Genomic DNA, 15,613 nt, shown 5'->3' with positions numbered 1-15,613 from the left:
GGGGCCACTCTTCATTGCGGTGCGCGGGCCTCTCACTGTTGCGGCCTCTCTTGTTGCGGAGCACAGGCTCCAGACGCGCAGGCTCAGTAGTTGTGGCTCACGGGCCCAGTTGCTCCGCAGCATGTGGGATCTTCCCAGACCAGGGCTCGAACCCGTGTCCCCTGCATTGGCAGGCGGATTCTCAACCACTGCGCCACCAGGGAAGCCCTACCTAATTGTTTTTAATTTTTATTTTCTTTATTACTAGTGAGGTTCAGTCCTTTTTTGTATGTTTATTAGCTGTTCTCATTGTCTCTCTTGCTATTTTTTTTCTAATAATGATGTATAGAACATCTTTATTTTGGATATTAATCTTTTGCCTGTTACATCTGTTATAGATATCTACTCTTGGGTTTTGGCTTACAATTTAACTTTGATAATGGCATGTTTTATTAAACAAGTTTTAAATTTTCATGTAGTCAAAATTTTTGCTTTTCTTTTATGATTTTGGGTTTTTTTTTAATGTCTTAAGATATTTTCCTCTCCCCCAGGATCCTGAAAGATATTTTTCTATGATAATTTTAAAGTTTTATTTTCCCATCTGGTCTTTTATTCATCTAGAACAGAGATGGAAGGGAAGACGGGGTTATATGTTGCACTGAAAGCAGGGTAGTCAGTTCATTAAGATTATGTTACAGAGCCTGTGTGACACATGGTGATGGCCTGTATTAAGGGAAGAGATAGAGCAGACACATTTGAAATCTATTTTGGGGAATTTGTTAGGTGAGACTTTACTGTAGTTATTTCCAAATTCCAGTTCTTAGACTGATTACCTAAGAACGACCTTTGGAACAATAAAATGTAGGTTCTCAGATACTACCTTTGAGACTCCTATTTAGTAAGCCCCCAGTGAAGGACTCAAGCTTGGGACTTTGGACTTCTGAAGTGATTTTGATTATTATTTGGTAAACTTAAGCTATAGAAATACATTGAAAAGATGAAAGAAAATATAAAATATCTGCAGCTAAATTAAACAAAATTGATTTGAGTTTATATCTTTTTATTACCCAGAATATTTAAAATTGTACCTGTTCAGTAAAAATAGTCATCATGCTGTTCAGTTTTTTTTTTTTTTAGTTTATTTATTTTTTAAGCTCTCAGTGTGAATGAATGAATAAAATTAATGACATTATTTTTGTTCAATATATTATATCAGGATATGTCCTGGTTTCCCTCTACATTATTAGAAGAAGAATACTTTTTACCTTCAGATATCTTTTTGTACTGCTTAGGATTGCTGGGTATATTAACATTTTGGGTCTTTTTAAACCCATTATTTTCCAGCCATTGAGTTGTCGCTGAAGGAACAAAGGCAGCAGTCAACCACCCTTTCCAGTTTGTATCCAAGCACATCTAATCTCTTAACTAACCACCAACACGAAGGCCGAAAAGTTCGTGCTATATACGACTTTGAAGCTGCTGAAGATAATGAACTTACTTTTAAAGCTGGAGAAATTATTACAGTTCTTGATGACAGGTGATGGTTACTATTAAATTGAACATTCATTTGAAAATATATAGCATATTCTGTGTTTCATATTATTCTTGCTGAATGCCTTATTAAACGTAATAAAATCAAATATTGACGCAGGTAGTTTCTCTGTAGGACAGTCAGTTGTTGCTTTGCTTGTGTCATACTGTCTGGATTCATATATTGTAACTTAATTTTTCCTCATCTATCATTTAAATGGGTTTTATATGTCTTGGAGGCCTAGTTTACTCTATTCATTTTTGGTTCCATCTTATAATATAGATTGTTAAATTAGTAAAAAAAAAAAGGTTAAGACTTTAGAAAATGCACCAAATATATATATATATATGTATTTATATATATGGAATTTAAAAGAAATATATAATATAGTGAATTAATTTATTTGCACAGAATAGTATATCAGTGTGGAACAAATTCATTTTACATGGTGTTATATACATTATATTATAGGGGAGGTGATACAGTGCATCTGTTTTTTTACTACAGCTTTATGTTTACTTGAAAATTAGTTGTTACTGATGATTATTACTCATAATGAAGTATTAAAATTTGCAAGTGGTTTTTTAAAAAAAAATCTTTATTTATTTATTTATTTATTTTAAAGGGAGAGCTGACCTGGCAGTTTTGTTTTTTTTTTTAATATATTTTTATTTATTTTAATTTTTGGCTGCGTTGGGTCTTCGTTGCTGTGTGCGGGCTTTCTCTAGTTGCGGTGAGCAGGGGCTACTCTTTGTTGCGGTGCGTGGGCTTCTCATTGTGGTGGCTTCTCTTGTTGCGGACCATGGGCTCTAGGTGCGCAGGCTTCAGTAATTGTGGCACGCGGGCTCAGTAGCTGTGTCTCATGGGCTCTAGTGCGCGGGCTCAGTACTTGTGGCGCATGGGCTTAGTTGCTCCGCGGCATGTGGGATCTTCCCGGACCAGGGCTCGAACCTGTCTCCCCTGCCTTGGCAGGCGGATTCTTAACCACTGCGCCACCAGGGAAGCCTAAATCTTTATTTTTGAGGTCGGATAAATGCACTAGGTTTTTTTATTTGTTTCGTTTTAATATTTATGTATTTATTTATTTGGTTGCACTGGGTCTTAGTTGCAGCAGGCAGGCTCCTCAGTGTGGCTCACTGGCTCCTTAGTTGCAGCACACGGGCTCCTTAGTTGTGGCAGGTGGGCTCCTTAGTTGTGGCTCCAGGCCTTCTTAGTTGCAGCAGGCGGGCTCCTTAGTTGTGGTGTGTGGACTCTTGGTTGTGGCATGCACATGGGATCTAGTTCCCTGACCAGGGATTGAACCTGGGCCCCCTGCATTGGGAGCACGGAGTCTTATCCACTGCGCCACCAGGGAAGTCCCTGATGTGGTTTTTAAAGATCAATTCAAATACATTTAAGATTATTCTTATAGTATCACACTTACATGCTAATATGTTTTCTTGAGTGGAAGAAAATGAAGTAAAGTTTGAGCTGGTTAGCTGGAAGTTGCACAAAACCTTGATCATTCATTCATTCAAAAAGTATTTATTGAGCACTTGCTAGCTTTCCTTATCCTAGGTGCTGGGGATCCAGTGGTTAGCGTGGGTAAGCACCCAGGAGTGTGTTCCTTGTGAACATTTTGTGCTGTAAATGGTGTTACTGTCATGTGTGTTCTCTTGTGGGGGGGAAAGTTTCCTAATGTGTGCTAGAAAGAGCACTGATTTAGGAATGGAGGTCTGGATTCAGAGCCTACTGTCTATCTTATTATAAAGGATTCTCACGCGGGAGCCTATAAACATTGGAAGTTGACAGTTTTCAAGTGTCGGGACCTCTGTTTGAGGGAGAGAGTTCAGAGCCTTGTACTAGATCCTCAAAGCGTTCGCCAGCCTTCCAGAATATGAGAAAGAACTGTGTGTTTAATAGCGTCTTATCTTCTCTGAGGCCTCATCTCTAATTTGTAATAAGGATACATTCACTTCCTCCATTGGATTGTTGTGAGCTTCAGATCTGGTAATAATATAGGTTAAACACTATAAAAGGTAAAGATACATAGAAATAAAAATTCTTTGTTATAGTAAAGCATTCTTTCTTGTTTCTCTTAGTGACCCCAACTGGTGGAAAGGTGAAACCCATCAAGGCATGGGGTTATTCCCCTCTAATTTTGTGACTGCGGATCTCACTGCTGAACCAGAAATGAGTAAGTGTCTTCCAGCCTGTCAGTGGATGGCAATCCACAATTCTCTCTAAAATTCAGCTTCTGGAGCAGAGACTCTCAGAAGTTAGTGCCTCCAAGGTGTTTATTAAAAATGCAGCTCCCCAGTCAGATTATTTATGAGGAGTCATCTAATCGTCTAAGAATTGAAATCATCTGTCTACCAAGATTATCTTAAGGCAGACTATGGACTTTTCTTTAGGGAAAAAAAAAATATATATATATGTGTGTATATATATATGTGTGTATATATATATGTATGTATGTATGTATGTATGTATATATATGTCATTGTAAAAATGCAGATTAAGTGTTATAGAATTTATGCATTATGTATTTTTGGTATCATCAGTTGATGAAAGGGTGACAAATGCAGTGTAACCTTATAGAGAGTTCTTCCTATTCAAAGGTTAGCTCATTTCTCTAGTGTCCAGCCCCAAATTTGGAAGCAGTGGCCTCTTAGCAACTTAATGGCTTTTCTAAGCCACCATGTCAGATATTCAGAAGGAGCCATAACGGATCATGTCAATAATTTTTTGAGTTTCAAACCTTTGCTGACTAGGAGGAACAGACTAGAATGTGGGGCGAAGAAGGAAAAGTGATATTACTGGCAGGCGTAATCATTGCAGGACATTTAACTGCCAGTAGTTGATCGAAATGTTGGTAGGCAGTTCACTGTATTTCTAGGCAATACTGTAATGAATCTTCATAATGATGAGTTTGTGGCATCAAGATTAAGTCACAACCTTCCTCTTTTTAAGGAAACAGAAATATGTTCTAATCTAGAAAGATTTCTGTAGCGACTGAAATGGTTAGAATTTTAAGACTTTTTTTGTATGTAAGTTGGTAAGCTACAGTTATCTTGGCAAAATATCTCATCTTTCTATAATGCCAGGTAGAATAGATCAAAGAAAGTTATAAATCACGATCTGCTTTGGTCATTTTCAGTTTACAGGAATTTTAAGAAAAGATCTTTGTCTCAGTTGTCTTTTTATTTCTAACAGTACTTGGTACTGAATCTTATCCAGAGTACAGACTATATAAATGTTTATACAATAAATGAAGCGTAAGTGTCTGTGTATTAACAGTAAAGATACACTTTTTTTTGAAAACATAAAAATGCTTCTGTTTCAAGAGAAGGCTTTAATAACAGACCAGATGTTACAGATCTTTGATAAAGTAATGCCCTCTCCTAGTTATTGTCGGGATGTCTTGTGTCACTTGTATAGAGACAGATTGTGATACCCATTCCTTTAATAAAGTTCTCTTTGGTAAACTCAGAAAACGTCCTGTGGAACCTTGTTTAGATGGCAGCGCATAACGTGCTAACTTTTTAATCTGGGCTGATGGTGGTGAGGGATTTTGCTTGATTTTTGGGTTTGGGTTTTTTTTGTTTTTTTTTTAATCTTGAAATAGCTGTTGGGAAGGATGGAATTGTCTTGGACTTCCATTCAAGAGGAGATCCAAGATCTCAGGTAGATAAAGTAGCCATCTCATCTTTTTTTTCCCATTACATAGCAATGTAGCCTTAAAATGAATATTCTAGTTATTTTCATGTGTTTCACTCTGGACCATGTAAAAGAGAAACCAGAGCATCAGAGCTTATACAGTGGAGCTACAGTTCTCAAGCTTGGAAAATGAGTGTTAGCAAGATCCTTGTAGCATCGTTCTTTATGAGGAAACAGAAGCCCATTTCACTGAATGTGTCAATTAGAAGTGCCTGACCTACTTAGCTTGTTTTCGTTTTGGAGAGGCAGTAAGATTTCGTGCAAACACTGTATTTTATATATGTATATGCATAAACACATCTGTGTGTGTGTGTAAAATATTATTTATACACACATGCACATAATATACACACAAACGTACACATACATACAAAGTAACAGTATTAGTCCCTGAGAGAAAAAGCACTACAAACGTGTGCGTGGTCCGCTGCTAGGACGTGAAGTCTACCGTGTGTTTTCTGATGGGTAGCAGCCAGTGCAGTGCTGTCCCAGCTTTCTGCTTGTTAATAGCTCAAGATATAAAAAGCAAAAATATGTGTAGCATATGGCTCTTTTTCTTCAGTGGGAAAGTGAAATCAGCTGAAACTGGTCTTGTATGTAGAATTTTACTTTATGGTGACTTGTGTGGGATGAATATATTCCTTATATTGGAAATTAAACTGTTTTCCATTTCTATTCTATAGCATAGAATACATAAGTGATATGACTTCTTGTTCTCAGAGTAAAATCACAGGCCAGATTCCAGTAGTGTGGGCTAATAGAGCTAGAATGATTGGCATTCAAGTCCAGGCTTTGCCATTTATTAGCTTTCTCCTATGCAAGCGTTTTTAATCTTTCTAAGCCACTGCTAACCTCATTTACAAGATGGGCATATCTCATAGGACTGTATTGGAGATTCATTGGGGGAAATGCAATATTCCATTAAGCATATTTAATAGTTTAATTAATATTATTTCCCTTCCTTAATTCTGCCCCTTTCCCATCCCCCTGATTCTTAATTTTTATGAATACTGATTGACTACATTGATATCAGGATGAAAAAATCCAAAAAGGAAGTTCATTCCTTTAAAGCTGTATGTGTTTCTCAGTATTACTTTGGAGAAGATTAATTACTATGTTAATCATAACATTATATTTGCTGGTTAATGTTACATTGAATCTTTTTAAAGATTGCTTTGTTGAGCAAGAGAAATACGTGCTTCTGGTTTGCAGATCCCTTAATAACCACCTTTTCAATTGCAAGAATGATGTAACTAAAAAATACAGACTGATTTAGTGGAAAATTCAGATCCCTGCCAAGGCCACTTGTAAAGCTCTCTGCTGGCCTGGATGTCATTCACTTAGTTAAAAAAAAAAGACTGAGTGGCGTGCGGGGAATATATAGCTAACTTCCCAATTCATTACATTGAAAGAGCGTGGCCTGTGCAAAAGTGGAGATTTTTCTTTGAAAGGACTGGTAATTTGAAAAGAGGATTTATTTTCAATAGCAGAATTCATTTATGCCATTGTAAAGCTTTGCTTTCTGTTCAGCAGTTTACTAAACTCTCATATGTAATAGGTGATTAATCTTTGTTCCAGAAATATAGTTCTTATTTTTAGTGAAGTATCTGTTATGGAAAACATAAAATCTTCAGAAGAAAAAATTAACAAGTCTTCACAGAATTTCATAATGTCATGTTCTGTCATGGTTGCCTAAATCTGCAACCGAATTATCCCTTAAACTGAGTTTCTCAGATTGAAGGGAATACAAGAAAAACCCAAGTTCTCTCCTTAAACTTAAAGTGCTTTTAAATAAAATGTTAAATTTATAAGGAAACGACAAATGTTACATGTTTTACAGTTAAAACGGAGAAGAAGACGGTACAGTTTAGTGATGATGTTCAGGTAGAGACGCTAGAACCAGAGCCGGAACAAGCCTGCATTGATGAGGTGAGTGGTTTCCTGCCTGAGAGCATCATACGTTCAGTACTGAAGTTGCAATGGTTTTCTTTTCTCATTTAAAAAAATTCAGTACTTGATTAATGCATGTGTTTTGTTGTTGTACAACTTCAAACAATACAGACGAAGCAAAGATTCTCCTGGAAAGTTCCTCCCTAGTCCCATTCTTAACCATGTCAGTATGTATAGTTGTACCTCATTATTTTAATTCCTGCTTAATATTCCATAGAATGGACTTATCATGACTTCATTATTCTGTTGTTGGACGGTTAGGTTGTTTTCAGTTCTTTGTGTGTTTTTTGCTATTACAAACACTATTATAATGAGACTTTTTGGGTATATTCAAAAGAATGTGTGACTTTTTTTTTTTTTTTTTACATCTTTATCAGATTATAATTGCTTTACAATGTTGTGTTAGTTTCTGCTGTACAACAAAGTGAATCAGCTCTATGTATACATATATCCCCTCCCTCTTGAGCCTCCCTCCCACCCTCCCCATCCCACCCCTCTAGGTCGTGTGTGACTTTTATTTTTAAATGCTCTGGAAATTATATTCTTTGTAACATTTTAAACTAATGATGAAAAATGAGATGTCATCTTTAAACTATGTGAGGGGATTTGTAGGTTTTTAGCCTTTTTTTAGGGGAACCAGAAGCAGAAAGTTTGAAGAGCACTGTTTTAGCGAAACGGTTGTGGAAGCTGTGCTGAGAGCCCCCAGAGAATGTACTGGAGTTAGGGAAATTTAGGTTTGGCTATAGCATTCCATCGGAAAATGCATGCATTTTCTAGGGTCAGGCTAGCGGTCAATCTAGAAACCTCATTTCTCTGATAGTAGATAATTTCAAATAGGTTGTAGAATTCTGTAAACAAAGAGAAGAGAAATTATCCATGTGTTAGTTGACTCTCACTCTCATTTTACTCCCCTCCCCTTCTTTTTTTGGCTGTAGGCAAACTTTTCTGACATGTGCTTTCTTTTTTAGACTACTTAAAATGAAAATTGTGAATCTTTCACGTTGAAAAATAATATCTATTTCTAAATATGGAATTCTTTTTACTTCAGAAGAGTGTTTTAATATACGTGTGTCGTTTTCACTCTCTGGTGATTAATTCATCTCTTAAACTGTTATCCTTCTGTACAGAGTATTGAGTTTTGTTTTGGTATAAATAACTACTTTGCTTAGAATTGGTAGTCTTTAAATTATTCACCTAAGTAACTATGCTTAGTAGCATAACCATATAAAAACCATGAATGGAGAAAAGCTTGTAATTATTACGGTAATATTCTTTGGTACATGAGATGTATATTTTGGTTTTTTAAAACTTACGTATAGATACATCTCTACTAATATAATATATAGATGTATTTATGTAATGATGCCTTCATTAGTTCTGTTGGTCTTACAGCAAAAGATTCTGAAATAGATCTGAGTCATTGCTTTGAGATGCCTTCCAGCCTTTCACATAGGAGAATAGAGAAGCCACAAATCTTTCTCCTTTATTTGATGACAAAGTGAAACATTGGTGGAAAGAGAATGTAGAGTAAATCCTTCTGGTGCTACTTAGAAGAACAGCTGTACCAGAGCCGAGCTGTGCCTTTCTGAAACAGCTGCTATATTCTCCCTGGCAGAGAAGTAGTAACGGAGCTGTTAGTCACAAGTACTGCCAGCTTGAGAGAGAGGTTACACCTGTCAGCATGGCAAGACTACAGCTGCCCCAAAACAAAGTGACACAGGAGTCCACTAGCATGACTTAAGAGATTAAAGAACTCACATGTTGTAAGTGTAAATGTTGCTCTGTTTCTTCTCATCTAAGAGAATTTCTGGTAGCTGTTTCAAAAGGGCTCTGACTTCACATGATAGTAAAGAGAATACACAGACAGTAAATACATAGAAGCGAAATTGAAGTCTTCCTATCTGTGCATTACAGGATTAGCCACTATCTAACTAATGAAGTGAGAAGGTATTGTTGCATAATGGTTTGTTACTTTTTATAGTAACTGTTTAATTCCTGTAGGATAAAATGGACCAATTGCTGCAGATGTTGCAAAGTACAGATCCCAGTGATGATCAACCAGATCTTCCAGAGTTACTTCATCTTGAAGGTAAACCTTGCTTTCCATTTCCCTTGCAAATAAAGAATAATTAGGGGTTATATCTAGTGTTCTGTTACACCGTGGTTTTATATTTAAATCAAATTGAAAATGATATAAACAATGTTAACATTTCTGACTCTTCTGTGACCAGTCTCACGTTTATATGCAGTTTAATTAAACCTTTAGTAGAATTCAAATTCTTATACTTTTCTACCCAAATTAAATATTTTATTCAACGTTTAAAATGTTGTAAAATGAAAATTGGTATTAAAAATTTCTGAGATCAATACAATCAATCTAAAGTATTGATTTTATAAATAGCTAGGAAAATCAGTCTTGGGTTCTGTGGGCTAAGATTAATTAATAGAATTTTTATTACTCCAAGTTAGATCTTTTATTCCTTAAACTACATGAATATCCATCAGAGAGTTGCTTTCTTTTGCTGCATTTTCTTATATTTCTTTAAATCTTGTCATCTTAGCCATGTGTCACCAGATGGGACCTCTCATTGATGAGAAGCTGGAAGATATTGACAGGTAAAAAAACATGCGCTCCATCTGTATTGTGTACCTTCTTCCCCACAGATCTCTCTAAACTGCGTATTGGAATAGAGCTGCCTTGTATTTTATTTTATTTTCATTTTAAAGATATGCCAGTTCTCATTCACTTGTTTTCTACTTGATGTGGGAATTAAAATTAGACCCATCTGCCCCCCCTCCCGCTTTTAAGTGAGGATTTATTTGACTTTCACTATGTTAGTCTGTTTTAAAAATCAGGGTTAACTATTATAATCATATTTGCTGTAAGCGGCATCATCAGGGCCCACACATGACCCATCTGTTACTAACGAGGGAAACCTGGATATTTTGAGGTAAAGTCAAGTACAATAAGCTAGAGTCCTCCCAGCACAGCACCTAAATCTGAAACAGTTTTGGTTGCCTTGGAGCTAAACTATAGGATATTTTTTTTTTGTTACAAGGTTAAATTTTTAATAATGTCTACTTATACCACTCTTTGCTATCTTTGCTATTTTGATGCATCTTATTATTTAGAACATTATATCATTTAAATAGCAGTTATGTGTCACATCATTGTATAATATTTCAGAAAACATTCAGAACTCTCGGAACTCAATGTTAAAGTGATGGAGGCCCTGTCCTTGTATACCAAATTAATGAATGAAGATCCAATGTATTCCATGTATGCAAAATTACAGAATCAGCAGTATTATATTCAGTCATCCGGTGTTTCTGGTTCTCAGGTAAGCTTTTAAAGATGCGAGTATTTCGTTTTAAATTCTTAAATATATTTGAGATTATTTGGAATAGCTGTGTTTTTGTAAAACGTGAAACTTTCTAAAAGTGATGTTTGGAGTAAAAATAAAGTTAAAAAGATTTTTTCACTTGACAAATACAATGTGTAGTATGCTAGCTATAATAATAGTTCTTGTTCTAAAAAATTATTTTTCTGCAGGGGTGCACATCAATCACTCTCAAGCTTTAAAAAAAAAAAACAACAACAGATGCTTTGGCTCTACCCAGACCTATTGAATCCAGGCATGAGGCCCAAACATCTGTATATTTTTAAAGCTTCATATCTAATTATCTGGTTAAGAACTACAATTTTTGTCTGTCTGAGTAAAATTTCTAATTATTACTAAATTCTTGTGAGTATCTACCATATTCAGTTTTATAGTGACTTTCTTTAATCTGGATTTTTTCCGTTCCTTTACATGAGAACGTGTGTAACGCAACAGAGAGCCCTTTTTCCTCTCGTCATGCCCAGCAACTATTTCAAGAGCCCATTTCCCACAAACTCACTAAGTTCAGGGTATAGGGAGTAGTTAGCCAGACACTGCATTTTATCCACGTAGGGTAGCATAAACTTTGTGCAGATGAATTTTCTTTTGACGCAGTCCACTTCTGGAGGGAGGGGCCAGCACCCTGGAGAAGAGCAGCCAGGCCTGAGAAATGTGGGGCTGCATGACACCTACCCACGAGTCTTGATGCCAGTGTGAGCCAGCAGACAGAGAGAAAGCCTTCCTGTTCAGTTTGCAAAGTACAGACAGCTGTGTTTGTGAGGACTGGACTAGCTGCATCCATAACGAAGACCTTTGGATTCCGTGTGTAGTGAGTCTCGTGTGGCTTAACGCAGCCTTCAGATGAGTGTTGTTGTGTTTCCTGATGGGTGTGTTCTGGTCCTAACAGCTGCTGCAGGTCTCGCTCCCTGGACAGTGGAGTTCTGTTTCCAGACATGTGAAATGGAAGGATTTGATGGATACTACAGAAAATTAGAGTATTATGTGCATTTAAGACTCAGGGGGCACTTAAGACTTTAATCTCTATAGCTTAAAACAAGTATAGTTTTTAGGTGCAGGGGTACGCAAACAATGGCCCAAGGGCAAAGTCCAGCCTCCCACCTCTTTTTTTAAATAAACTTTTACTGGAACACAGCCGTTCTCATTCGTTTCTCCATCGTTGCTGGCTGCTTTCTCTATGGGCAGAGCCCAGTAGTTTCAACAGAGCGCACATGGCCCACAAAGCCCACCCCGTTTACTGTCTGGGCCCTGGACAAAGAAGTCTGCTGACCTTGCTTTAGGAGGATAGCTTGCTCTATGTTCAGTAAGCTGTAACTTAGGAGATATATCTCTGTGTAGATGCCTAGAAACAAATGCAGACTGTTGCTGTAATGCAGTGAATTCAAAGACACTTCTTCAGCCTTTGGGGGTTCCTTTTAGGGAGATACAGTATCAACGTGGAAAGAAGGATTATATTAGTATAAAATTTCAAGGTAAGTTTCTTTACTGCTTCTGTACAGAGGTAGACACGAGTTTAGCTAATGTTTCCCTAAAAACAAAAATCATCAGAAGCCCACTTCACTGAAAAGCACTTTTTAAAATGCCTGTCGTAAAGCAACTGTACCCCAATTAAAAATAAATAAATAAATAAATAAAATCTATGTAAAAAAATAAAATAAAATGCCTGTCACCAGAAGGAACTCAGGAAACCATTTCAGAGATGTAATTGTTGCTCTTTTGTAACTGAATGCATGCCTATTAAAATCCGAGGGACCCTAACGTGTTTTGTCTCTGACTGTCCTAGGTGTACCCAGGCCCTCCTCAGGGTGGTGCTTACCTGGTCGCAGGGAGCGCACAACTGAGCCAGCCCCAGAGCTACAGCCTTCCGCCAGAGCAGCTGTCTTCTCTCAGCCAAGGAGCCGTGCTGCCTGCCGGCCCAGCCCTTCCCAGTCAGCAGGCTCCGGCTTCCTACCCCAAGTAATGTGATCGTTGTCTCTTGTTTGCGTTCAGCGCTGTTAAAACTCTCAGGTGCCCTTGGTCGTCTGTAATCATAAAAAATGGATAAGGAAAATCCAGGGTAGGTGTCGTCACTGATGCCAGACGGTCAGCCCCGTCTGTGGTGGCAGGTGGGTTCTGTAGGACCCCCTGCAGTTCTGCAGTCCTAGCCAGCAAGCCAGCCCTCTGTCCTGCTGAGTCCTTGAACTGCTGTATTCTGGTTTTAGCTTTGTGTTTTTTATATTCCTTCCTATCATAATTTCTTTTGTTTTTATTTGAGTCTGTGAAAATATTTGTTAAGAACTTCAATGTAACTTAAATTTACTTTGATAACTATAATTTAATGCTTTACACAAATTTCACATAAAAGCTGAATGTTCCTGTGGTTATTATTTTAGAATTTATAGTTCTGGGCTGTCTCTTAAAGACAAATATTCCCTTCTTTTTACCCTGTGTGGGAATTCAGTATATATCACAGCATAATAAACCACATGAAAAGAGACAGTACAAGAAGCTGTACGCCCCTGTGGTTCATGGGGCGAGTAGCTGAATATGAAATGACAGGCCCATTGTTCTGGTCATTTACTTAGAATGCCCCTATAATATAAATGATTATATTTATACATTATATTATTCATAATTTATAAATGCCTTTTCTACTTCAGTGGGCATCTAAGCTGAAGTCATCACTTTGGATCGAATAGGTAGGCTTAAGAGTTCAGCAGTGTGTAACTCCAGAGGTCATGATGTTCTGACTCACAACAGAAGTTTCTTGGTGGCACAGGTACAATTTCTAGGGACCTTTCCATCAATGGTGGAGTTGCCCAGAGTGCTCCTGTACTGCCCTCACTATTGTACTGTTCATGCTCCAAAGAGTCACACTCTAGGGATGCTTGGGGATTGTCAAACATGATTTTGTGGTCACATCTCATATTCTGAAGTGACCTTAATTAAGAAGGATGGTGATGCGGAAGCCTGTTACAGGCATCAAATAGCAGCAACGAGAAAACAGCGCTCCCTACTGGGTTGTATAGCTTAGGAAAAAAGTTAGGTCTAACTCGGTTTGTCCAAGGACTTTTTTTTCTTTTCTTTTTTTTTTTTTTTTTTTTAAGTCTCAGTTTGGTAAAAAGCGAATACCATTACTTAGAAATTGGTAGGGAGCAACTATTAGGAGAGTAACATGCTGCTTTAAAATTAGATCAAAGTGAGTAGAGGTAGGTATTGTTGAGAAGTTAGCCAGTGTACACGAGTAGTATATATAGGAACCTCTCAGATACTTCAGTATTAGCCAGAAGTGCCACCTCTGTCCCAGCTAGTCCTCTGTTACCGTGTCACATGCTGCTCTGGATGCCTCATTACCAGAGATTACTTGGGATCCATTCTTAGTTCAGAGCCTTGAGGAATTATCCTTGTAAGTGAGATCCTCTGTTGGGAGCTTCTCAAACCATGATGTGCTGTAGAGCCAGAGCACCTTGTCGCTGTTTGCTGGGGGCTGCTCTGTCCTCTTCTGCCATCTGGACGCGAGACCCCCATGCAGGACCCGCACTGTGTTCCAGGGCCTGGCTGCTGACGTGCGGTAGCTGTAAATGTCCCCTCTCCAGAAACACAAGTACATTTCAGTAGGTGCTTTTTGCAGAGCATTTCCTTGAAACATTTAGCCCTCTTTGCCGGGCTAATGGCTGCTTATTCTTCAGCTCTTAGCTTAGCTTCGTCTTTACTAGAAGCCTGTCTTGCCTTCCCACCTCGCCAGCACTGTTCCTCCTCTGATGCTGTCTCAGGCCCCCAGCATATCGTGTCATCGTGTTGTCCTCTGTATCTCCACTAAACCGTCATATCTTGAGAGCTGGAGCGGCATCTTTCACCTTTAGAGCCACACTACGTAGCACAGAGTTTTTTTTGTTTTTTTTTTTTTAAGATTTATTGATTGATTGATTGATTGCTATGTTGGATCTTCGTTTCTGTGCTAGGGCTTTCTCTAGTTGCAGCAAGCAGGGGCCACTCTTCATCGCGGCGTAGCACAGAGTTTTACACCTGGTAGGAACTCAGTAAATATTTGATAAGTAAATGTTTTGGGCTTTTTTTGTTGTTTATTTTTAAATTTTACTTATTTATTTACTTATGGCTGTGTTGGGTCTTCGTTTCTGTGCAAGGGCTTTCTCTAGTTGCGGCAAGTGGAGGCCACTCTTCATCGCGATGCACGGACCTCTCACCATCGCGGCCTCTCTTGTTGCGGAGCACAGGCTCCAGACGCGCAGGCTCAGCAATTGTGGCTCACGGGCCTAGTCACTCCGCGGCATGTGGGATCTTCCCAGACCAGGGCTCGAACCCGTGTCCCCTGCATTGACAGGCAGATTCTCAACCACTGCGCCACCAGGGAAGCCAGTAAATGTTTTGATGGGAATTTCAAGGGCTGTGTTAGGCCAGTGAGATATATGTTTCAGTTCCTTGAAAAGACTTCACACAGGCTTTGAAGCAATTTTTTAAAAGATATATTGGGAACAGTTGTGTGTGTAAATGGTCATGTGTGTGTGTTTGAATGAGAAAACTGATGGCAAAACAAACGTCGGCTCACAAAATTGGAAGGAGTGAGAACCGGGGGTGGAAGTGTACTCGATAGAGGTGTACAGCATGTTTTACTCAAGCTTTCTAACTGCAAATCAAGGTCAAGGAGGAATTTTTTTTCCCCCCGTTTTTGGTAGGCAAGTTTTTTCGTGTCCCTCAGTTTGTATCTAGGAGGCAATTTCTTATTCTGTTACATAGAATTTTGGTTTTAGGGTGGTCACTTTTCCAGACTTCTGTCACCCTAGGGTGATATTACTGATAACTGGGGAAGGTGGTACTGATACAGTTTTCTAGACCTACCTGAGTGATGGTGGCCACGATGATGCTAAGGTGACCAAAGCTAGGTACTTATTTGTCAGTTATTTCATTTTACATCTGTTAAACAGATGTTTTCTGTGTCTGAGTTTGACGTTGTAGGTATAAGTGAGATCACACGGTATTTGTCCTTCTCTGTCACAGGGACAAGGTTTCCTTCTTTCTCACGGCTGAGTACTATTCATGTGTGTGTGTATCTCTATCT

General features: G+C 38.2%; 1 protein-coding gene across 1 annotated transcript in view; it reads left to right on the top strand.

Moving 5' to 3' along the window:
• Positions 1–15,613, top strand: part of STAM (signal transducing adaptor molecule) — a 73,164-nt gene that overhangs the window by 43,688 nt on the left and 13,863 nt on the right. The window contains exons 7-13 of the mRNA XM_007196409.3: positions 1,324–1,516; positions 3,592–3,686; positions 7,050–7,138; positions 9,161–9,248; positions 9,721–9,775; positions 10,347–10,500; positions 12,341–12,513. Of these exons, the coding sequence (XP_007196471.2) occupies positions 1,324–1,516; positions 3,592–3,686; positions 7,050–7,138; positions 9,161–9,248; positions 9,721–9,775; positions 10,347–10,500; positions 12,341–12,513 (847 nt within the window). The remainder of the gene's footprint in view (positions 1–1,323; positions 1,517–3,591; positions 3,687–7,049; positions 7,139–9,160; positions 9,249–9,720; positions 9,776–10,346; positions 10,501–12,340; positions 12,514–15,613) is intronic.

This window comes from Balaenoptera acutorostrata, chromosome 3, assembly GCF_949987535.1.
Source record: "Balaenoptera acutorostrata chromosome 3, mBalAcu1.1, whole genome shotgun sequence".
In the NCBI taxonomy this organism is placed as follows: domain Eukaryota; kingdom Metazoa; phylum Chordata; class Mammalia; order Artiodactyla; family Balaenopteridae; genus Balaenoptera; species Balaenoptera acutorostrata.
Note: the sequence above shows the minus strand (reverse complement) of the source record. Positions and strands in the feature narration are given on the sequence as shown.